At 40.6% G+C, this 25,878-nt stretch overlaps 1 protein-coding gene and 1 pseudogene across 12 annotated transcripts in view; one reads left to right on the top strand and one right to left on the bottom strand.

Moving 5' to 3' along the window:
• The window catches only part of XPO4 (exportin 4), a 121,428-nt gene that overhangs the window by 23,608 nt on the left and 71,942 nt on the right, over positions 1-25,878 (bottom strand). For all 12 annotated transcript variants that reach the window (XM_036251073.1, XM_036251071.1, XM_036251084.1 and 9 more), the window contains 4 exons: positions 3,854-4,030; positions 3,134-3,276; positions 2,570-2,715; positions 1,388-1,565 (listed from right to left, as the gene is read on the bottom strand). In XM_036251073.1, coding sequence (XP_036106966.1) covers positions 1,388-1,565; positions 2,570-2,715; positions 3,134-3,276; positions 3,854-4,030 — 644 coding nt within the window. The remainder of the gene's footprint in view (positions 1-1,387; positions 1,566-2,569; positions 2,716-3,133; positions 3,277-3,853; positions 4,031-25,878) is intronic.
• Positions 10,553-12,896, top strand: LOC118623256 (annotated as a pseudogene).

The following is a 25,878-nucleotide window of genomic DNA, read 5'->3' as shown; positions in this document are numbered from 1 at the left end:
ATTCCCAAACATTTCCTTGGTATTAGCTTATGAGTTCAATTTTTAAAACATCATATTCTCTACTAACTGCACAGGCCTAAGTGATATGCATGTGTTTTGGCATTAAGATAAAAAGAATAAGGGGGACAGCACCCTGTTTGAGTTACTGATTTTGCACTGACAAAAATCAATGTTATTTCATTATTGACATCTGCCTGCAACCTAAATCTAAATATATTAAAATTTAAGATGCTATTTTCAAGTTCACTCTTAGGACGTTTAGTTCAGGTTTATCCCTCCTTAATGTCACCATGAAGAAGTAGTGAAGACCTGGCCAGTGTGTCCCAGTGGTTAGAGCGTTGGTCCGAACACTGAAGGGTCACGAGTTCGATTCCCAGTCAAGGGCATGTACCTGGGTTGCAGGTTTGACCCCCGGCCCCAGTTGGGGTACGTGCAAGAAGCAACCAATTGATCTCTCTCTCTCATGCTGTTTGTCTCTCTTCCTCCCTCCTTCCTTTCCACTCTCTCTACAGATCAATGGAAAACAAACAAACAAACAAAAAAGAACTAATGAAGAAGCTGCCATTACTATTAGGAAAATCAAAGTGAATTCTTTCTTTTTTATTTTACTATTTTATGTTTTTGTTCATCCTTACCTGAGGATATTTTTCCATTAATTTTTAGATACAGTGAAAGGGAGGGAGGGAGAGAGAGAAACACAGATGTGAGAGAGACACATCAATTGGTTACCTCCCACATGACTCCAGCAGGGCCAGGGATCGAACCTGCAACCCAGGTATGTGCCCTTGGCCGAGAATCGAACCAGAGACCCTTCAGTCTGAGGGCTGATGTTCAACCACTCAGCCAGACTGGCCAGGGCAAAAGTGAGTTCATTTGAGGCACACAGTCTTGTATCTTCACTGACAGGGCTTTCGAGTCTCACAAGCTCAGGATAAGCACTGGTGTCTGATAAGCTAGGACCTGTCCTCCTTAGAAAGACGTCGACGTGCAGTGCTAGCTCAATGGACAATGAGTGCAGGTAACCTGCATCTGGTCTCTGAGAATCTCCTCTTCTGTTTCTTGTACCCACATCAGTACTGCTTTCTGGCGGACAGGGATATGATCACAGTGCATTAGAGCAAATGTCCCCTCAAAGGCTCCCTGTATTCAGAATAACTGGACGCTTGTTCTCCTCAGTACTGGGTATGGCTATCAATCTCACCAGAGTGGCATTGCTTAAATATACTGAGTTATTGCCGTCCTTGTTTATTTCAAGGCTTCTCCAAGTTTTATCTTATTTCATGTATCAGATTTATAACGTGCCTATCACTCGAGTCATCTACCCATCAACTTAGAACTTAATAACACAAAATAAATTACAAGAGCACAGCTATAGAGTTCATATTACCTAATCACAGAATCTGTTCTGTTGTACCCTGGGATGGAAGAAGCCTTTTCTCCTGGAGATCCCAATATTTGAAGTGTTGTATTAATGTCAACTTCAGATGAGTGCTTAATGGAATATCCCATTATTTCTGGAGGTATTAGCGGAGTCTCTCCCTGAGTATCATCAGCTAAGAGGTAGCCTTCAGTTTAAAAAGAATTAAAAATGAACACTTAACAAATCTACATTTATCAAATTGCACTATAAATGTTTTGTTTTATTTGATTTATATATATCATATAAATTGATGTAAATGTAAATTATAAATTTAATGTTATTTCAAGTTTGATGAGAAGAAACTTTCTATTTCTTAGATAATTAACTCTGAAAAAAAACAAAGGACAAATGTCTTATTCAACAATTTTATCATTCACACTGACATGTAGGCTTTTTAATTTACTACCTTTTAATTTTCAGTAATATATTCTATAAAGTTAATAAGAATACCACTATTATCTATATCAAAAGTCAAAATTTAGGAATGCCTTTTCAAAAATTAAGATTTTCCCCGTTTATTTAAAATACATAAACACTGCCTGGCCAGTGTGGCTCAGTGGACTGAGCATCCTCCAATGGACTGAGAGGTACTGGTTCAATTCCTGGTCAGGGCACATGCCCAGTTGTGGGCTTGATCCCAAGTATGGGCCATGCAGGAGGCAGCCAATCAATGTTTCTCTCTCACATAGATGTTTCCATCTCTCTCTCTCCCTAAAATATCAATAAAAACATATTTAAAAAATAATAATAATAATAAAATACAGAAACACCAACAGTATGGTTACAGAAGACGACTCTAAAAGTCAGATGGCCTAGATTTGCATTCTGGCTCCAAAAATTAATAGCAGTGTAACCATGGGCTAGTTTCTTATAACTCTCTAAGTCTCAAATTCTTCATTTATATTAATGACAGCAATAATAATAGCACCAATTCAGTGGGCTACAATGAGCTCCACATAAAACATCTGGTATGTAACAGGCACTGAATATGTTGTTAGCCAGTATTTTTAAAAAAATATCTGTAGCTGTAACATAGCAACTGTTACCAAATTTCATCCAATACTACGTATGGACTATTATGAAGCTTCTTTTTTAAGGCTTAAACTGCTCAGCTGGCAATTATATTTTAAAGAGAAACAAACAACCAACCTGTAACTAAAATAAGCCAGTGAATATCTTCATATAGCTCATCAAGCATTTTGTTGTCAGTGGTGCTTGACCCAGGTGAGGCAAGTAACTGCTGCTGATGTCGCTGCAGCTGACTGTGGAGCCTTGTTACTCTTTCTTCTAATAAACTGAAAGAAGGAAAAAACAGCCTCATAATGTTCAATAAGCAAAGATCTAGAGTAACATAATTTCCATGTATTAGACAACGTAAATTAAAATGTTAGCACAAAAACACATATACAAAAGTATTATTATTGTACACTACTGTTCCCGCAGCACTACAGGAACTGTAATTTACTGTTTATGACAGAATTAAAATAGTGCTTTACAAACAATCAAGGTTTACAAAGGCATTTAAAAATTAGTTATTACAAGTGTTTATTGATATGGGTCAAATCATGTCTCATATCATATTTCCATAATCTCTCTGCCATCTACGCTGCAGTGCTCCAGTGTGCTGGGTACATAGGAGTGGGGGTGTATAAAGCACTCTCCAGGGAAGAGTGAGCAGAGGATTGCTCTGTGGGTTCTCTGGACTGTGTGTACCTTGTCAGAAGAGGTATACAGTGCTCTGCAGCAACTCTTCCTAGCATTCCTACACTGGCTAGTTGATCTGAAAACTGGTCTCGGTCATCCTCTTGAAGCTCACTTATTTCCTCTTCCTCACGAGAGGCCACACCATTGGCAGTCTGTTATCAATGAGAGAAATAATGAGTAACGAGCTGCACACTTCCGTCCCTTGGGCCACACATTTCTGTCGCACTGTGAAACAGCTTCCACACTGAAGGGGAGCTGGACAGAGCCAACCCTCAGTGCCGCTGTCTAGGGGCCCCTATCTAACTGCTAACAGAGGAGGAAATGGGAGAAACAGAAGAGAAAGAAGCGAAGGATATAAACCCACAGCACGCATATGTAAACACACTGACTAACTGCCCACTCACACCCACCTCCCACACAAGGGACTCTAACTTCTGTCACTAAAAAGATCTGACATTGCGAAGATCCATGATCCTTGGAAACAAGAAGTCATTAATACCATGTGACAACTAGGAAGACACAGGTGGATCTTCCTGCTTGCCACATTCCACAAGATATGGTGCATTTAGATAAGGGGCCTCTTTTGCTCTCTATCTAATGCTCTCAGCAAATCTTCTGAAGAAGCTCAGCCCAATTTCTAGCAGTACACAATGTACAAGAGGATAAAAACAGATAAAATAGAGCCTACAATGAAACAGATTTTTAATCATAATCTGGCTTAAAACTCACCAAATTCCTTGTGCCATCTGGAGCAGCAAGGTGGCACTGAATGTAGGAATTAAAGACCTGAACTGCATGCTGGGTAAAAAAGCCTTTATGGAAATGTTTGTCATCTTGGACCAAAGTCAGCCAGGACTCCAACAACTTGTCATACGCTTCCATGTAGACCATGTCATCTTTATCAAGCTGAGAGAGAAAAAGTTTCACAAAACAATGGCCAGAGAAATAAGGTGGGCATTATAACTAAAGTCACATAGCTATCATATAGTTTTATAACTCTTTCCTTTCATAAAGGTTCCCAACTGTTCAATAATCTAGCTGAGTTCATTCTAAAAATAACCAATTCAAACACTGCAGTAAAAATGTATAGGCTTTCTATTAAACTTTGTAAAATATTTCTAACTTAATTTAAATATTTCTTAGACAAACAGGAATTAGGGTTTATTTCTTAAGAAGACTAGGTAGTTCCATGCTTTGTGGAATTTGTAGTTTTCAAATAAAAATAATATGAACATTTTTCTGTAGTTGAGAAGAGACCTGTTAGAATGAAAAGAAGTATGTGTGCTTACTGCACACTTTTAAATAGTTTACTAAAAAAATGGAGAATAATGACTAGCCTAACCAACATATTTAAAAAGGTGGGGAGAACATCATAGACGTTCCTTAACAATTTATAATTACTTTTAAAAATCAAGAACAGCCCAGCCAGTGTGGCTCAGTGGATTGAGCGTTGTCCTATGGACTGAGAGGTCCCAGTTCGAGTCCCAATCAGGGTACATGTCAGGGTTTCAGGCTCGATCCCCAGTGAGGGTCACGCAGGAGAGGCAGCTGACTGATGTTTCTCTCTCACACTGATGTTTCTATCTCTCTCTAAAAAAATAAATAAATAAAATAAATTTTAAAACATTTTAAAATAAAGGCAAGAATAGGGCCTACAGAGGAGTCTGAGGAAGATGCTGAGGCCTTCCTACTTAATTAGTAACTTGGATATATACTTTAATCTGTGCACTGATTTCTTCATCACAGATTCACTAGGTCACCATTCAGGGAAACCCAGAATACTTAGTGTCAAGTATTATGCTTAGTGCAGAAACATAAATAATGTATCATTTATGCTTTCAAGCTCAGTCCAGTGGGGAAGAGTGAGAAACAGACCAAAAAAAACCACAGAAAATACACTAAAGGCCATAAGAGAAAAAAAGATTTCAGGGTCGGCTTTTAACAACAGCATCTCTCGTAAATAGTTACAAATAAAGAAGCAGTCTTTGAATTATGTATATGTTCACCCCTGAGAGGGTTCGGCACAGCCCGCCGTTTCTGACGCTGCTGGCAGCAGTGAACGCAGGACTGCTGGAGGTCTGCAGAGCGCACCCTTCTGCCTTCCTGGATTCTACAGCAAACAGACTGGCCTCACCTACGCAACTCGGGGACCCTTGGCAGAGAGCACGTTCATCTGTCAGTAACTCAGAAAAGGAAAGCACTGGGAGCTCCATGTCAGGAAGTCTCCCAGATCTGGCTGGACCACAGAATTCACCGCCAGCTCAGGGTATCTAAGCATCAGATAAACTGCTGCTAGTGGATCTTTTCCTTGTGCCTTCCAGCTTTTATTAACCCACAGCCTACAGAGAAAAATAGTTATTTTCTGGGTCAAATAAACCTTACAAAAATTTTAATATTTTAAGTAATTTGGTAAAAATGTACATAAGAATAAAGGGAAAATTAAAAGAACTTCATTAGATAATTTTAATATGAATTTAAACACAGCAAACCCAATTTTTATTCTTTTTTTTTTTATCCTCACCCGAGGATATTTTTCCATTTTTTGTACAGATAGAGTGGGAGGGAGAGAGAGGAAGGGAGAGAGAGTGAGAAACATCGACGTGAAGGGACACATCGAGTGGCTGCCACCCACACGACCCAACCAGGGCCGGGGACAAACTGCAGCCAAGGTACATGCCCTTAGCGGGAACCGAACCCGGGTCTCTCCAGACCGCAGGCCGATGCTCTAACCACTGAGCGAAACTGGCCAGGGCTCAATTTTTATTCTTTATTTTCCTGGCCTTGAAAGTACATACAGTTTAAGTCCTCACTTAATGTCACCAGTAGGTTCTGCAACTTTAAGTGAAGCCTCATACAACAAAACCAATTTCACCATGGGCTGATTGATATAAAACATTATTCAAGAATCTGATTTATACTGAAATGGATGACATTCCAATAGTAACTGGAACATATTCAGTTAGTAAATAGTCGTTTCTTGTTATTTGTTGTACGCATATTTCTATCAAGTTGCCACAAACTCTGAATTAGCAAACAGGGTTAAGTTCCTTCTATTCTTTACCAGGTACAGGTAAACACATTCCCTTGTTTTAAGTGTGTTGACAGACACTCCATTCACCACACACTGTTGGTTCATAAACAATAAACTCACAGCCACCAGTGCTGTCACTCCATGTTTGAGTGAGGCGTGCCTAACCCTCCACATCACCACCTCCTTGCCCTCTGGAGCACAAGACAGCACCTCAACACTATGCTGGGGTGGGAGTTGGGGGGACAGCCTTTTATTTTTAATATATATATATTTGTTGTCCTCACCCGAGGACATTTGCCCATTTTTTGTTCAGATAGAGTGGAAGGAAGAGAGAGACAAGAGAGAGAAACATCGACATGAAAGGGACACATCGAGTGGCTGCCACCCACACGACCAACCAGGCCCGGGGACAAACTACAACCGAGGTATGTGCCCTTAGCGGGAAACGAACCCAGGTCTCTCTGGACCGCAGGCTGATGCTCTAACCGCTGAGTGAAACCGGCCAGGACTAATATTTTTTATTGCTTGTTTTAGAGAGAGACAGAAATATCAATGTGAGAGAGATACATCAATGGCTGCCTCCAGCACACCCCCTTGGGGATTGAGCCTGAAACCTGGGCATGTGCCCTGACTGGGAATTGAAATGGGACCTTTCAGTTGACACTCAATCCACTGAGCCACACCAGTAGGGTGGGGTGCATTTTAAAAAGTAAAACCAGCACTGGCCAGTTTTTCTCAGTGGTTAGAGCGTTGGCCTATAAACCATAGAGTTACAGGTTCACTTCTGGTCAAGGGCATGTACCTCAGTTGTGGTTCATCCCCAGCCTTGGTCGGGTTGTGCGGGGAGGCAACCAGTTGATGTGTCTCTCTCACGATGATGTTTCTCTGTCCCTCCCACTCTATCTGATGATAAATAGAAAAATATCCTTGGATGAGGGAAAAAGTAAAAAGTGAAATCAGCCCTGGCTGATTTGGCTCAGAAGTTGGAGGAGCATTGGCCAGTGGACCAAAGGGTCTCGGGTTTGATTGCCAGTCAAGGGCACGTACCTGGGTCGCAGGTTTGATCCCCAGCCCCAGTAAGAGTCATGCAGGAAACAACCAATCGGTGTGTCTGTCTCATATAGATCTTCCTCTCTCTCTCTCTCTCTTCCCCCACCTCCCTCCCTCTCTCCCTTCCACTCTATCTGAAAAAGCAATGGAAAAATATTCTCGGGTAAGGATTTTTAAAAAAGGTGAAATCACCCAGTCACTGACACAGGAAGAATTTCAGTATCTTGTGAAAATAATTTGGAATACCCCACACTTCACACAAAAATGCAGAAAATGTATCACTGGAGATCATGAAAGGACAGCTGTTTGCAGTGAAGGCTGAAACAGGAAGGCAGGGCACTGCAAATGCAGCTGCCTTGTTCGACCTCAGTGGGGACCAAGTGAGCCAGGTGATTTATATTACTCATCATTCTTTGCATGCACCTACCTGCCTGTGAGTGACTGTGAAAGTGCCACCAGTTCTGATTTTGGAGTGACAGATTTTAGCAAGGGGGCAAATTTGCAAACATAGAATCTACAAAATGTGCACAAATCTGCAATTATGCTTGTCTCTAATAGGTTCTGACTACTAAGCTGGTTGCTTTTGGTCATGTATCATCTTTGAAAACTGATAGATTAAAATTTTCTTAAAGGACAGCCAAGTTCTTAGTTCCATAAATGCAATAACATATCCATTAAGATTTATAAATACCAATAAAAAAGGTCAAATCAACCAATTTCTTCATTCCTACATCATTTATTTCCTTCTAACCACCTATGCACACACTGCTCTCGACATTAATCCAATTATAGGCTGTAGTGTGTAAATTTTGTGCATGAATATCAAAAACAATGAACATTGTCAACATTCTCTATCAAAATGTGATGATCCAAACTCTTGTTACATAATAATAAGGTGAAGTTTCCCTGTGCGATGAGAATGCCGAATTTTCTTTTTGGCTTTGGAAATCTACTGTTTGCTCATGAATTGTTTGTGATAATTTAGGATATAGTCCGCTATAACTCATTCTCAGATTTCACAGGTCCCAACGACTTCACCATCATTAAATAGCCTGAAGTGCTGTCTCTTTACATTCACCTTCTGGTTTGTTTTCTCACTGTGAAATGTCCTACCGTGGCAATTTTCTTCTCATTACTATGAGCACAAAATGAAAAATTCTGAATTCCATATAGGATCCAAAAAAAGTTAAAAAAAAAAAAAGGCTTAAAAGATAGTATCCCCAGACTTCCTTCATAGCTTCCTGAACGATCATGCCATGTTTTGGAAAATGTAATTCAAAAGCTGAAAAATAACGAACAGCAGCAGTGTAATTATTTCATTTGTAGTGACTGAGTTCACTATTATATCACCCTTGTTGGTGATTCCATCATTCCTCCACTTCCTTATTATTTTTTTTCTTTATTGATTTTAGAGAGAGAGGAAAAGAGAGGGAGAGAGAGAGAAATATCAATCTAAGAACATCGACTGGCCACCGCCTTCTGCACATCTCCTACTGGGTATCAGGCCCACAACCTGGGCATGTGCCCTGACCGGGAATCGAACCAGTGACCTCTTGGTGCAGGGTCGACAATCAACCACTGGGCCACATCGGCTGGGCCACTTCCTTATTATTTTAGACTTTTTTTATTATAGCTGAGAACTGCTGAGTAATGGTGAAATACTTCTTAAGTCATAAAACAGCAAAACGTTCAAGATATAGGAGAAATCAGATCACTAAGACCCATAACATATTTCAGACCTACGAAAGAAATCTGACACATCCCTAAGACAACTGTAAGACAATAATTGCTCTTTTTGTCCTAAGGGCCCCAAGAAAGAACAGTCATGTAAATTTAAAAAAATATATCACTGTTTAAATTAGTCAGAACTGTTCAAAGAAGAAACTAAAACCAAGCTTTTGGAAATACACTGACGGCTAAAGAATGCTGTGAAAAATCTACTCAAGCATCATCTGGGGGCATGGGATTGAGGATTCAATCCACTGTCTCCTATTTGAAGCTTTGCAAGAGACTTTTTTTCCGATTTTTATTTTTACTTAAATTAGGAAAAATTCCCTGAGGTGAAGTGAGCTGTTTTGGCACCAGATCCTCTTAGGGAACTGTACTTCCATCCCACTTCAAATCTAAAGTCAAATTCATTATATACAGATAAGCTTATAACTCATTTTTAAGGATTGCTTTTTTTCTCTGGTCTTGACTTTCTACTCATTTAATTTTGATTGCCTTTTGCAAGTTTTAAACAATTTTAAATGTTCTTTTTATAAGCCAATAGGAATCTTGCATGAAACAAAGTTATGAAAAAATAATAATCCCTAAAAAAGTTTCAACTGCCATGCTTACTAACTTTTGGCTTTCTCTCTTTAACATATCCACTCTTCTAAAGCCCTCCTGATTCATGAACAGCAGCTGTGAAGGGTGGACGTAAGTGAAACAAGATACCAGATGAAGGGTTAATTGAAAAAGAAACTGACTTGGAATGTCTACTAACAGGAGTCACATGGTGATTTATCTGTGAGACTTGGCTGCAGCATTACTTAAAACAGTGAAATAAATTTACCGAACCATTCCCCTGATTGCTTACATTAAAAACCATGATTTCTAATACCAATCGATGACATAAGAAAATACTCATAATAATATAAATAAATGTAATGATTTTGTTTTTATAACTCTAATTGGTATGTCTTAAAATCTGAAAAATAATGCATCAAGACATTAATAAAACAAGTTTCAGAAGGTGAAACAACAAATAAATTGGTTTTCTTCTAATTTTTTGCTTTTTCAAAAAAAATTTAAAACAATAAGTTTTACATGCCCATAATCACAGAGGAAAAGTATCATATAGCTAGCTCTATGTATGATTAAAGAGGTAACAAGAAAGTGGTAAGTGACGGGATTTTGGAGAATTTTAACTTTATGCACTATTTGAATTACTTTTACCAACGAACATACAACTTTTTCACAACATTAAAACTGCATTCTGAAATGATCTTAGTAATAAAATTATAATTATGAATGTGAAGAAAAAAATTAAAAACTTAACCTGCAAAAAACAGATATAGTCCTAAACAATACATGACTTGGTATTTGGAGAAAACCAGAATACTCCCATAATTTTTAGTTTAAATCACATCCTCCCTTCCCCTACCACCACCAAAAAATACCAGGCTCAGTCAATTTACAGGTGGCAGCTACTGGACTAGAAAAAACAACCAAAAAACATAAAAATAAGCAATCTTATACAAACTAATTTTTAGAAAAGAGGAGAAGAAGATAAGCAGGAGAGTGAGCTTGAGGCTGGTGTAACCGACACCAGACACATTAGCAGTCATAAGGGGCCATGATACATGGTCATCAAGATGGGTCTAATTCAGAAATGCAAGAGTAATTGTAAAATTAGAAGCATGTATAAAAGCAAAGTATCACATTACCAGATTAAGCAGAAACACATAATATTCAATATTCATTTCTTTTTTTTAAAAAATATTTTTTCTTTATTTGTTTTAGAGAGAGAGGAAGGGAGAGGGAGAGAAACAGAAACATCGATGAGACAAAACAATGACTGCCTGCCTCCTGCATGCACCCCACTGGGGATCGGGCCCACAACCTGGACAAGTGCCCTGACAGGGAATCAAACCGGTGACCTCAGTGATGGGTTGATGTGCAACCAGAGCCACACTGGCCGGGCCATGTTTTTAAAAAACCTATAACAAACACTGTTACTGATGAGCCAGAAAAGATGTTTTCAGTTGCCACCTGCATCCAACATTGTAGAATAAGAAAAAGAAATACAAATTGTCAAGAATGTAAAGAAGTAAAATTATCATTATTCATAGATGATATAATTGTCCATAGAAAACTAAAATGACAAATTATTAGAATCAATAAGACTTTTGAAAAGTTAGTTAGTATCAAACCAACATAAAAACACCAACTGCATGCATTTCTCAATGCCAGCAGCAATCTGAAGTCAGGTTAAGAAAAGATACTATTTATAATAGCAACAGAAATGAAAGGTACTAAAGAAAAAGTTGTTCCTTTATTGCAAGACAAGAAATTAGACCTGAATTAGTACAGAAAAATACATTTATGGATAGAGCTGATACAGTAGCACTGTCCATTCTTAACCAAAGGTTCCCTATAATCCCAGCCACATTGACAAACAGAAGATTTATGTGAAATAATAAAAAGCAAACATAATCAAGACCCTTCTGAAGAATTGGAGGGAGGATTGGGAGGAAAGAAGGACATTTGTCCTACCATATCCAGACATCCCCCCAGAACAAAGCAAAATGTAGGTGCAGAAAGACAAACTGACCAATCAAGAAAAACGCATTTACTTTTACTATGTTTTTCATTGATTTTTTTAGAGAGAGAGGAAGGGAGAAAGAGAAACATCAATGTGAGAAACACTGATCGGCTGCCTCCTACTGAGGATGAAGCCCACAACTCAGGCATGTGCCCTGACCGGGAATTGAACTGGGGCCTCCCAGGACATAGGACGGTGCTCAATCCACTAAGCAACACTGGCTGGGCAAGACAACCCCATTTATATGTGAAAACTAGACATATGACAGCAATAGCCCAGCAAATCATTGAGAAATGAAGGGCTAATTCAAAACACATTGCTGGCAGCAAAAAATCAACAGTGAAATAACAACCTACTGAATGAGAAAAAATATTTTCAAACCACATATCTGATATGAACTTAATATCCAAAGTATATAAGAACTCATAAAACTGAATAGTAAAACAAAACAAAAAACCCCCAAATAATCACATTAAAATCAGCACTGGGGCCGCAAGCCCGCATCCCACATGCTCCAGGCTGTCCCACAATGGTGTGGAAGCAGGGGCTGGGGTCCTCCTTGCCCCTCCTGTCAGCTTCTGGACGCTCTGCCCCAGAACCTCTAAGACTTTGGAGAGACAGAAGATGAAGCAGAAGAGAAAAGGATCACAAAGAAAAGGGAAAACAAGAAGAGAGATGTGGAGACTCCAGTGGCATTGAGGGCAGAGCCCGCTCCCGCACCTGGTTCCCCTGGAAGAGGCCAGAGGAAGAGTGCTTCAGCTTCTTCTGGGAGCTCAGAGAAGAGCTGCCGTGTGCCCCCACTGTGAGCCCCACTGCAGCCCCTGCGGGACCACAAGGCCTTCAAGCTGCAGCATCTCCCTCTCCCTCAGCCATGAAGGAGCCAGCAGAAGTGGGTGAATTCCACAGCAGAAATAAGAAAACAGATGCCAGATCAAGACGAGAACACAAAGACCAAAACTAGTGTCCTCGAGAAAGATGTGAATATACAAGAATTTAACTTAGAAAAGGCTTGTCTGGAGGTGCACCACTTTGGGATCACAGGTTATGGGAGAGGAAAGGAATGAGTCCTGGAACCGGAACACGCGGTTATGCTGGGAGCATAGCGTCCCAAAAAGAGTTATGTGAATTACATGGTTTTTCAGGAGCAGATTAAAAAAAAAAAAAAGGCAGTAAAGGAAGAGCAGAGAACGGCCCAAGACACAGATATGCTCAAGACAAAGAAAAGGAAAGGGCAGAAAGACAAGAAATCCAAAAAGAAGAAATCAGCTCCCAGTATTTTGTCAAGTGGTCGGATTAGACAGGTTGAAAAATTCAAAAATGGGACATTGATTCTGAGCTAAGTTGATATTAAGAAAATAAATTCTTCCCAAGTGGCTACCTGAAGTGGTCTGTGAACTGGAGGAGGAAGGGAAAGTGCATCACACTGGCCCCATGCAGGACTTCCACATTGCTCTTACTTATTCCATATTCAGAGACTGCTTTTCTAGGGAAAATCAGATAGAAACAAAAAATCTTCTGGTTGCTGAAGTGTCGGATGGCCCATGTTGGGCCAAGCACACACCATGTGAATAAAAAAAATAAAAAAAATAAAAATTTGAAGAGACATTGTTCCAAAGAAGACATACAAGTGACCAACACGTACATGAAAAGGGGCTCATCATCACCAATCATCAGGGAAATGAAAATCAAAATAAAATGATATACCATCACCTCGCACCTGTCGCAATGGCTTTCATTAAAAAGACAAGAAATAAGTGTTGGTGAGGATATGGAGAAAAGGGAACCCCTGTGCACTGCTACTGGGAATATAAATTGGTCAGCTGCTATAGAAACCAGTATGGAGCCCTGGCCAGTTTGGCTCAGCAGTTGGAGCGCTGGCCTGCGGTCCAGAGAGACCCGGGTTCAGTTCCCGCTAAGGGCATGTACCTCGGTTGCAGTTTGTCCCCGGCCCTGGTTGGTTGTGCAGGTGGCAGCCACTCAATGTGTCTCTTTCACATCAATGTCTCTCTCTCTCTCTTCCTCTTCCTCCCACTCTATCTGAAAAAAAAAAAAAGGAAAAATGTCCTCGGGTGAGAATAAAAAAAAAAGAAAAAAAAGAAACCAGTATGGAGATTCCTCAAAAAATTAATAGAAGAACATTCGCCCTGGCTGGTTTTGTTCAGTGGTTAGAGCCTCATCCCGCGAACCAATGAGTCGCAGGTTCAATTCCAGCCAAGGCCATGTACCTCGGTTGCAGTTGAACCCCAACCAGGGCTGGGGATGTGCAGAAGGCAACCAATCAATGTGACTCACCTTGATGTCTCCCTCTCTCTCCCTTTTTATCCCTCTTTCTCCCTCCCACGTTATCTGAAGATAAATGGAAAAATATCCTTCGGTGAGGATTAAAAAAAAAAACTAACATTCAATGCAGCAATTCCATATCTGGAAATATATCCAAAGAAAACAAAAACATTATCTCAGAGATCAAAATGGCAGCAGAGTGAATGGTAGCTACACAGATGTTCTCCCAGGACCAAACCGGAATTACAACTAAAATAAAGACAAATTGTTGGGGAAAAGCAGATGGAGAGAACCCCTATAACCACGACACTGAATTGAGCCTGGTAGGTCTGAGGAAGCATGAGAGGGCGGGCTGGGAGCCCACGGAGAGCAGCAGTTTTAACTGTGAGCAGCTCCCTCAGGGTTAAAATCCCAAGCCGGCTCCACAGCACAGAGGGCTGGGACAGAGCACTAAATTAGCTACAGCTACTCACCTTGGGCTTTGGCACAGAAAAGGTAGACTAGACTGGAACTGTGTGGGGACACTCAGAATTTGGAGGGTGCTCAGAGTTTTTGCTGAGTCATGGCCACAGAGGTCAGGGGGCCATCTTACTCCTTCCTGGAGCTCTGGGGAGAAGCAGCAGCCCCTGCCTCAGAGATTTAACCCCATCCAGCTGGGCCAGAGAAATGAAAATTGAGACTCATTAACAACCAGCATCTGCTCCACCCTCAGGAAATCATCTTACATTGAACGCCTGAGGAAGTTTTTCATTCACTGAGGGCTACAACCCAAGGCTCATCAAGTCACTGAAACTAATAGCTAACAGCATCCATGGAAAAAGCTAGAGGATAACTGAACCTTTCCCGGGCTTGCAAATTTACCCAGAAAAATAAGACTTGACAGTGGTGTTTAACATGGGTCTTCCCACACTCATCCAAACCAAGTAGAAGAAACCACAAACAGAAGAACAACACCACGCACAGGGAAACTTTGGCAGGCTCCAAAACCCACTGAGATAGCCAAAATGGTGAAACAAAGAAACAAATCCCAAATGAAAGAAGAGAATTTTACAAAAGATGAGATAAATGAAATGCAATTTAGCAAGTTATCAGAGGTAGAGTTCAGAGTAATAATAATGAGGAGGCTCGAGGACATCCGGTCAAGATGGCGGCGTGGGTAAACGCGGTATCACGTCCTCCCAAAACCACATCAAACTTACAACTAAACTACAAAACAACCATCATTCAAAACCGCCTGAAATCAAGCTGAACGAATCAAGCTGAACGAAGTCCTACAACTACGGAATTAAAGAAGCAGCCACATCCAGACTGGTAGGAGGAGCGAGGCGGACAGGCTGGTCCCACACCCACGTGTGGCGGATAAAAATCAGGAGGATACCTCGGCTGGGAAGGTCCTCCCTGAGGACTGAGGGGTCCCCATCCCACACCAGGCACCATGCTCAGGGTTCCAGTGCCAGGAAGAGAAGTCCCCATACCTTCTGGCTGGAAAAACCAGCAGGAACTGAGGCTCAGGGAGGCTGAGGCAGCTGGAGCCCCAGGCAGCTCCTCTTAAAGGGCCTGCGCACGGACTTACCGGACTCGCACCCTCCAGGCTCCAGCATCAGGAAGGCAGCTTGAAAGACACCAGAGACATACAAGGAAGAACTGAGCTGTTTGGCATTGGAGCGAGGGCTTTCTCCTGGACAGACTTGCTGTCAGAGGCCTTTGTTCCTTTGGTGAACCTTTCCCTGGGGCAGCAGACAGTTGCCATACCTGGAACTCCAGCAACCTGGCTCATACTGGTAGGCCCGCCCTGGTGATTCCCTGAGACCTTGCCCCACCCAACTTTCAGGCCCACCCAAGCTGTTGCCAGTTGCTTAACCACAGGATTGGCCTGTCTTGGATCCTGCTTCAGGTTTTCCTAAATTCTTTCAAACAAGCAGCATCTGGTCTCAGATAGCCCCATACCTCTTGTTAAGTAATACATAGAAACAAACACAGGGAGGCAACCAAAATGAGAAGACAAAGAAACAGGTCCCAAATGAAAGAACAGAACAAAACCCCAAGAAAAGCACTAAGCGAAATACAGATAAGCAACTTAACAGATGCTGAGTTCAAAATACTGCTTATAAGGATGTTCAATGAACTTAGTAAGAACCTCAGCGAACTTAGTGAGGGCCTCAAGAGCATAAAAAAGGACCAGTCAGAAATGATGGATACACAGTCAGAAATGAAAACGGCATTAACTGAAATAAAGAATAATTTACACAGATTCAACAGTACAGTAGGTAAAGCCAAGAAGCAAACCATCGATTTGGAATATAAGGAAGCAAAAAACACCCAATCGGAACAGCAAAAAGAAAAAAGAATCCAAAAAAATGAGGATAGTGGAAGGAGCCTCTGGGACAACTTCAGGCGTGCCAACATTCGCATCTTGGAGGTGCCAGGAGAAGAGAGAGAACAAGAAATCGAAAACCTGTTTGAAACAATAATGGCAGAAAACTTCCCTAACTTGGGGAAGGAAATAGACATACAAGTCCAGGAAGCACAGAGAGTCCCAAACAAGATGAACCCCAAGAGGCCCACACCAAGACACATCATCGTCAAAATGCAAAAGGTTCAAGACAAAGAGAGAATCTTAAAAGCAGCAAGAGAAAAGCAGTTAGTTACCTACAAGGGAGTTCCCATAAGGCTGTCAGCTGATTTCTCAAAAGAAACTTTGCAGGCCAGAAGGGAGTGGCAAGAAATATTCAGAGTGATGAAAAGCATGAACCTACAACCCAGATTACTCTATCCTGCAAAGCTGTCATTTAGAATCAATGGTCATATAAAGAGTTTCCCAGACAAGAAAAAGTTAAAGGAGTTCATCACCACCAAACCATTGTTATATGAAATGATGAAGAGTCTTTTAGGAAAACAAGATAAAATTTATGTACAAACAAAATGGCAATGAATGTATATCTATCAACAATGAAATCTACAAACAAAATGAACAGGCAGAACAGAAACATTCTCATAGATACAGAGAACATTTTGTTGGTTGCCAGATGGGAGGGGGGTGGGAGAATGGGTGAAAAAGGTGAAGGGATTAAGAAGTACATATTCACTGCTAGACTGACAAATCTCAAAGGGAAAGGGGTTGGGGGGTGGGAAGAAATAAACCAAAGAACTTACATGCATAACCAATGGACACAGACAATAGTGTGGGAAAAGGTGGGAGGGTGTGGGAGAGTGGGGAGGAGGGGGTCAGTGTGGGAAAAATGAGGAACATCTGTAATACAGTCAACAATAAAGATTAAAAAAATAATAATGAGGAAGCTCAACAGCATGAGTAAAGAGCTCAACAAAATGAGTCAAGACATAGAAACATTGAAAATCAACCAGTTAGAAATGAAAAACCACCAAGTGGAAATGAACAATGACACAGCAGAAATAAAGAACACAATGGAAAGAATAACCAGCAGCGTAGAGGAAACTTAAGACCGGATAAGTGAATTAGAAGATAGGGTAGAGCCCTGGCCAGTTTGGCTCAGCGGTTAGAGCGTCCGCCTGCGGTCCGGAGAGACCTGGGTCTCGTTCCCGCTAAGGGCATGTACCTCGGTTGCAGTTTGTCCCCGGCCCTGGTTGGTCGTGCGGGTGGCAGCCACTCGATGTGTCCCTTTCACATCGATGTTTCCCTTTCTCTCTCTTCCTCTCTCTCCCTCCCACTCTGTGTGTACAAAAAATGGAAAAATGTCCTCGGGTGAGGATAAAAATAAATAAATAAAAATAAAATAAAAAAAATTTAAAAAAAAAGAAGATAGGGTAGAAAAAAAAATCAACCCCAATTAGAAAACCAAAAGGAAAAAAACAATTAAAAAAAACAGGAAGACAGCTTAAGAGAACTGTGGGACAACTGGAACTATAACAACATTTGCATCGTAGGAGTTCCCGAAGAAAATGAGCAAGGGTTAGAAAATATATTTGAATAATAGTGACAGAAAACTTCCCTAATTTGGTGAAGGAAGAAGGCATTCAAGTTCAAGAAGCACAGAGAGCCCCAAGTAAGAAGAACCCACAAGGATCTGAATCCAAGTCTACTCTATCCAGCAAGGCTATCATTCAAAATAGAAGGTCAAATAAAGAGATTCCCAGACAAAAAAGGGCAAAGACAATATATTAGCACCAAACCAGCACTGCAAGAAATGTTAAAAGGACTGCTGTAATGAGTAAAAGAAATAGGAAGAAAAATATAACCACACTAAACAAAAATGGTAATAAATAAATACATATCAATAATCACCTTAAATGTTAATGAATTGAATGCGCAGATAAAAAGACACAGAGTAGCTGACTGGATAAGAAAGCATGACCCACATATATGTTGTTTACAAGAGCCCCACCTCACAACAAAAGACACATAGGTTAAAAGTGAAGAGATGGGAAAAAATCTTCCATGCAGATGGAAAGGAAAAGAAAATCTAGGGTAGCAATACTCGTATCTGATAAAATAAATTTCAAAATGAAGGCCATAACTAAAGACAAAGAAGGCCACTATATAATATTGAAAGGATCTATACAACAGGAAGATACAACCTTGGTAAACATATATGCACCCAATATAGGACCACCAAAATATATTAAAAATCTTCTGGAGAACTTTAAAGGAGAAATCGACAGCAATATAATCATAGCAGGGGCCTTCAACACCACGCTGGCATCACTGGATAGATCCTCTAGACAAAAAAGTAACAAGGAAACAGAGACTCTAGTCTAAATGAAGCACTAGATCAAATGGATTTAATAGATATCTATAGAGAATTACACCTCAAAACTGCAGAATTCACATTCTTCTCAAGTGCACCTGGGACATTCTCAAGGACAGACCACATGTTAGGGCACAAACTAATAAATGGTGTTGGGAAAATTGGAAAGCTACGTGCAAAAAAATGAAACTAGACCATCAACTTACACCATACACAAGAATGAACTCAAAATTAATAAAAGACTTAAATGTGACTGGTGAATCTATAAAAATCCTAGAAGAAAACACAGGCAACAAAATTTCAGACATCCTTCGTAGCAGAATTTTCACTGATACTACATCACCTAAGGCAAGAGAAACAAAGAAAAAAATGAACACATGGGACTGCATCAAACAAACAAAGCAAAAAACGAACAAACAAAAAAAAAACCCATCAAAATGGAAAGAGAACCCTCCATATGGAAGAGCATAATTGCCAATGATACATCAGATAGGGATTAATTTCCAAAATATACAGAATGGTCATACATCTCAACAAAAGGAAGACAACCCAATTACAAAATGGGCAGAGGAGCTGAATAGACACCTCTCCAAATAGGACATACAAATGGGTGAGACATATGAAGAAATGCTCGCCCTGCCCGGTTTGGCTCAGCGGTTAGAGCGTCGACATGCGGTCCAGAGAGACCCGGGTTCGGTTCCCGCTAAGGGCACGTACATCGGTTGCAGTTTGTCCCCGACACTGGTTGGGTCATGCGGGTAGCAGCCACTCGGCGTGTCCCTTTCACGTTGATATTTCTCTCTCCCTGCCCCCCCACTCTATCTGAACAAAAAATGGAAAAATGTCCTTGGGTGAAGATTGGAAAAAAAAGAAATGCTCAACATCACTAGAGATCATCAGAGAGATGCAAATTAAAACAACAATGAGGTATCACCTCACACCTGTCAGAATGCCCACCATCAACAAATCATCAAACAAGTATTGGCGAGGGTGTGGGGAATAGGCGACTCTAGTATACTGCTGGTGGGAATGCAGACTGGTGCAGCCGCTATGGAAAACACTATGGTGTTTCCTCAAAAAAGTAAAAATTGAATTGCATTTGACCCAGTGATCCCAGTTCTAGGAATATATCCTAAGAAGCCTAAAAAACCAATCAGAAAGAATATATGTATCCCCATGTTCATAGCAGCACTAATTACAATCGCCAAGATCTGGAAACATCCCAAGTGTCTATCAACAGATGAGTGGATAAAAAAGCTATGGTACATACATACAATGGAATACTGTGCAGCTGTAAGAAAGAAAGATCTCTTATCCTTTGAGACAACATGAAGGGATCTCGAGAGTATTTTTCTAAGCGAAATAAGCCAATCAGAGAAAGACAAATACCACATGATCTCACTTATTTGTGGAATATGATGAACAGGGTGGGCTGCTGAACAAAATAGACTGAGACATAGAAAGGAGTATGGTTCAGATTGACAAAACCTCAGAGTAAGAGGGTGGGAGGGATGGATGAGATGAACCAAAGAATTTATGTATGCATAACCAATGGACTTAGACAACAATGCTAGGGGGTGGGGGAGGTAGGTGGGGAGGAGGGGGTCTGGCGGGGGGGGGACATCTGTAACAAAAATAAATAAATAAAAATTGAAAAAATAAATAAAAAGCAAGGGCTCCCCCCACCAAAAAACATTATCTCAAAGAGGTATCTTTACCTCCGTGTTCACAGCAGCATTATTTACAACAGCCCAGACATGGAAACAACCTCAGTATCCATCAAATAACTAATGAATAAAGAAGTGTTACACACACATGTATGCACACACACGTGCATATACAATGGAATATTCGTCAGCCATAAAAAAACGAGGACACTGTACCATTTCGACATCGCAGATGAACCTTGAAGGCTTTATGCTAAGTAAAATAAGTCAGACAGAGAAAGACAAATACCATATGATCTCACTTACATGTGGGAAAAAACACCACTACCAGACTCACAGAGATCAACTTGTGGATTTGTGATTATAAGTGCTCAGGGACGGGAGGAAGGAGTTCCAAAGGTCTAACCTTGCAGTTGTAAGATTAAAAAGTACTAGATATATGATATACAACTTGATGACTGTAACTAACATTGCTGTGTGATATGAAAGCTGTTAAGAGAGTAGGGAGAGCCCTGGCCAGCATTGCTCAGTGGTTAGAGCATTGGCCTGTGCACCAAAGGGTCACAGGTTTTATTCCTGGTCAAGGGCACATACCTGGTTTGCAGGTTCAATCCCAGGTCCTGGTCGGGATACATGAAGGAGGCAACCAGGTGATGTGTCTGTCTTTCTCTCCCCCTTCCTTCCTCCCTCCCTTCCACTCTCTAAAAATCAATGGAAAAAACATCCTCAGGTGAGGATTAACAAGAGAGAGAGAGAGAGAGAGAGAGAGAGAGTGTAGATGCTAAGAATTTTCACACCACAGGGACACTATTTTTTCTTTTCTTTTTCTTTTATCTATATGAGATGTTGGATGTTAGCCGAACCTATTACAGTTATCATTTCACAATATATGTAAGTCAAGCCATTATTGTACACCTTAAACTTATACAATGATGTATGTCAATTATTTCTCAATAAAAACGGGGTAGACGGACAGAAATTACAAATGTAAATTAATGAATGTTACTGAAAAAAAAAAGCCATATGGAAAGAAAGAAAGTAAAATCCTGATACCACATTCAAAATTAAATTCTAAGGTGGTAAAGTCATGAAAGGCAAACTTTAAAAACAAAATTTTATTTATTGATTTGAGAGAAAGAGAGACATTGAGCTATTGTTTCACTTATTAATGCATTCATTGTTTGCTTCTTGTTTGTGCCCTGACCAAAGATCAAACCCACAACGCTGGTGTATTAGGACAACACTCTAACCAACTGAGCCACCCGGCCGTGGCATGAAACTTCCAAACCATCTAGAAGAAAAACACAGGAAGGGTGGGTATCTGAATCAAGGAGCCAATAATGCAAATCATAAAAGAAATGACAGTGAGTTCAGATAAGACCAAGAATGCTCATTCATCACACGATTCCATAAAGTCTAAATGCAACATGGTATCCGGGAGTGGGTCCTGGAACAGAACAAGGACATTGGTGGGAAGTCAGTAAAGTCCAAATAAAGCATGTAGTTATTAAAAACTTAATGCTGTATATTTGTTAGGCTTGACACATACCATGGTTACAGAAGATGGCAATACTAGAGAAACTTGGTAAAAGATATATGGAAACTATACTATCTAGGCAACTTTCCTGTAAATCTAAAGTAATTCCAAATTAAAGAAAAAAATACCATAAAGTGTGAAGAGAAGCCACAAGCTGGGAGTCATAGGATATACAGAGAATTTCTACAAATCAGTAAGACAAAGACAGCCTTTCATAGTGAATGACCCAGAAATTACACATTTACAACATAAAAGCATGCTCATGTCAACAGGACTTGGGAAAGCAAAGTAAGACCATGTTTTATACAGTACTTGAAAGTTTGGCAAGAACTGTGACAATGAAGACATAGGAATACTAGGGAACTTGGTAAAGGTGTACAGAAACTGCACGGTCAGTGGCTGGGGCTCACTTGTGCAATCAACGGTGGTACTGGTAACATCCTTGCATTGGACTGTGGGTTCACTCGTGGTCATTTCATTACGTTTCAGAACAACATACATATCCATTAAAATCACCTACGGTTGTTTTGAGGACCAAACAGTGTTGAGAAGGCCAGCTCAATGCTGAAATTGTTAGGAGCAGCAGAAAGTGGCTTTACTCCTGAACAAACAGTCACTGAATGCTAAGAGCTAAGCATGTGGAATACGAAGACGAGTAAGATCACTTCTTCACACTGAAACATCTGCGGCCTGTTTATATACTTCACAAAGCATGTGCTTTGCAGATATCATTTGTTAAGTCTTAACAGTTTCTCTTGCCAAAATAAACAGACTGGTAACACATCTTAAGAGGAACTTAGGGAGTAGCATCCTCTGACCTCCAGAGCCTCAAAGAAGCAGCAGGGCATTTTCCAAGAACTACTTTCATTGTTCTTTAGTACACAGATCATGCATGCTATTGTAGTTTACTTATTCATATAGAGAAAAGTACAAATAAAATGTAAAAGCCTTTTTGTTGACAAAGAATTCAACAGTCCTCTCCTATAAAGCCCTGATAGGAGACAAAACAGATCATAGGAGACTGAAAGAGTTCCCATTCATTGGATGGTGATTTAAAATAAGAACTAAACTGCTAAAGAGCCTCCTGGCACCTTTCGAACACCAATACAAGTAACTCATCAGGCCAAGTGTGAGAAATGCGGTGAATGACAATTGGCAACCAGAGCTTTCAGTCTAATCATGGAGAACTGAAACCTAACCGGGTGCTTTTTCATAAAGCTTTGGCCCTGCTCCATGGCCACCTGGCCAACACCCAGCAGCCAAACCCAAGCACGTGCACAATGATGACGGAGGAGTCCCAGCTAAACACTATGTACTCACGCCCCAAGTATGGGCAGGCCTGCTGCCAGAGGCTTTGGAAAGGACTTAGAGCTCATGAAACTGCTTGACCCCACTTCACTCCATTTGGGGATGAAGGGTGGGGAAGGTGATCAAAATATGATATCGGCACTTACATTTCAATGCCCATAATTAACTTGGAAGTGCACAGGAGTAAGTCCACAACTCTCCCGGCACAGCAGTCTGCTTTCGTCTGGTGTGAATGCACAGAAGTCATTAAATATGTTTATAAAGACAAATGAAGCTCTAGAAACAAAACATTCAGTATGCAAATGGCTCCTTTTTTATTTTAAATTTCAGAAATTTAATCTAACATTACTGTTTGATTCCAACTACATAATATTCTGAAAAGGGCAAAAATATGGAGACAATAAAAATATCGTGGTTGCCAGGGGGTGGAGTGGGAGGACGACTGGGCAGAGCACAGAAGATTTTCAGGGCAGTGAAACTACTCTGTGACACTATAATGGTAGATAAATGACGTTATACATGTGTCCAAACCCAGAGAATGAGCAACACCAAGAGTGAGCCCTAGTGTGAACTGTGGACAAGGGCTCATATGGACGGGTCAATGCAGATTCTTCACTATAATCAAGGTACCATCTGGTGGTAGATGTTGATGGTGGGAAGGCCATGTGTGTTAGCAGGGCTATGAGGAAACTGTGTCTTCACTCATTTTGCTGTGAATCCAAAAGTGCTCTAAAATTGTATATAACCCTGGCTGGTTTGGCTCAGCTGTTAGAGCATTGTCAGTCCATGGACCAAAGAGTCTAAGATTCAATTCCCAGTCAAAGGCACATACCTTAGTTGCAGGTTTGATCCCTGGCCCTAGTCAGGGTCGTGCGGGAGGCAATAATCTATGTCTCTCTTTCACATCAATGTTTCTTTATCTCTCTCTCCCCCTCCTTCCCTCCCTACCTCTCTTTCTAAAAATTAATGAAAAAATATCCTCGGATGAGGATTAAAATTATATATACACACACACACACGCACTATATATATATATAGAGAGAGAGAGAGAAAGTGTGTGTGCGTGTGTACCTAATATCAGATACTGCAGAAAAGTACAGGATAAGTCTCGTATAAAAGACAAATCTCATGGAGAGCAGCCCTAAATCCAATTGTCATGCTGCAAACTCCAAAGTTCCTCCTAACCACTACAGTTACAATCAGGCTTTGGTATAAACCATCCTCCATTAGATTTTAACCAACATGACCACTCCAAGTCTTTCTATTGAATTGGAAAGCTCTGTCTTCTATCATTACTAGAGTCTTCATATATAAACATAAATTACAAGTCAGTTTTCAAAAGCACTGATCACAGATACACAAAAAAGCAATAAGATGGGAGTGGGCAATCAATTCTCACATGGAAAAGTTTATTCTAAGGAATAAACCACCTTTAAGGCCCAGCTGGTGTGCTTCAGTGGTTGAGCGTTGACCCATGCATCAAGAGTGGTTCCTGGTCAGGGCACATGCCCAAGTTGTGGGCCAAATCCCCCGTAGGGGGCATGCAGGAGGTGGCCAATCTATATTCTCTCTCATCAATGTTTCTCTCTCCCTCTCCCTCTCCCTCCCCCTCTCTCTAAAATCAATAAAGAAAAAAAAAGAAGAAGTTCCATGGCCCCTGACTGTGTTCCAATTTCCAGCTGGAGGCTGTTGCTGCCACACTGCTCTTCAAGGATGAGAACAAATTTCACAATCAGCGCTCATGGGGAATGGATAAAAATGCCAAGAACACGGGCAGGAAATTTATTCACAGCATTCATTTGCAAACATGATGGGGAAAAAATCATGTGGCAGAAATAACTTAGGCCACAAAAAAATGCGCTTGCAATAACAGAGGGGGTTAAAAACTCCAGGGAAGAAAAGGTTCTATCAAGCTACCATTTCTTAATCTGGATGGTCGGTACACAGTTGTTCATTTCACTCTTCTTATAACGTCTATATACATACAAAGTTTTCCTTCATGTAAATGAAGTATTTCACAGCCAGGAGAGCATTTACAGGCACTGACAGAACCCTCAAAGCCCAATGACAGCTCAACAGCACGCACTGCACAGAGCAAGCAAGACACCCACAAGACAGGGCAACTGCAGACTATACATCTGTGTGCGTACCGAGGTTCTACTCCTAGGGTAGCAGTGTCACTTAAGGCAAATTGTCACTTGTGGCAATTTGGAGAAATATAAGTGACAGCACAAATAAAACTTCATGAACTCTTCATTCTAAAAAAGTAAGAATTTAGAAGTCTATGAATGTCAAATGCAAAATAAAATTAATTCATTCTCTCATGATTTGTATTTAACTTTGGAGTACCTATGCAGCTGACAGTGTTCCCAGCCTCTGAAATCCCTCAGGAGAAATTGATTTAGTGGACAAACAGTGCAGCTGTTCAATGAGTCCTATAGATAGATCGCTTAAAAATAATCTACCCTACAAAAACACCATGAGTTGTGATTGACAAAAGAGTTTTTAAATGTCACACTCCCAGATTAACATATTTTCTTCCACTTGGAAATGCATACACGAGGCGAGCACCGTGCCTGGCACACAGGAGGGACACAGCACATACTGATGGACGTGACTTAAGCAGCGACACTCCCATTGGAGTGACATCTCGGGGACTCCTCTGGCTTACCTGGTAGAAGGGCAACCCCCTTTCTTCTACCTCACTAGCCCATTAGATCCGTAATGTTTTTAATGATAGAATTATAAACAATACAAAGCACACCATATAGAACAATAGTTACGACAGTACACTGGCTTTATTCTAAACCCACTACACTTCATTTCACATGCCTGAAGTCTGTAAAAC

This window comes from Molossus molossus, unplaced genomic scaffold (assembly GCF_014108415.1).
Source record: "Molossus molossus isolate mMolMol1 unplaced genomic scaffold, mMolMol1.p scaffold_m16_p_10, whole genome shotgun sequence".
Classification (NCBI taxonomy): domain Eukaryota; kingdom Metazoa; phylum Chordata; class Mammalia; order Chiroptera; family Molossidae; genus Molossus; species Molossus molossus.
Note: the sequence above shows the minus strand (reverse complement) of the source record. Positions and strands in the feature narration are given on the sequence as shown.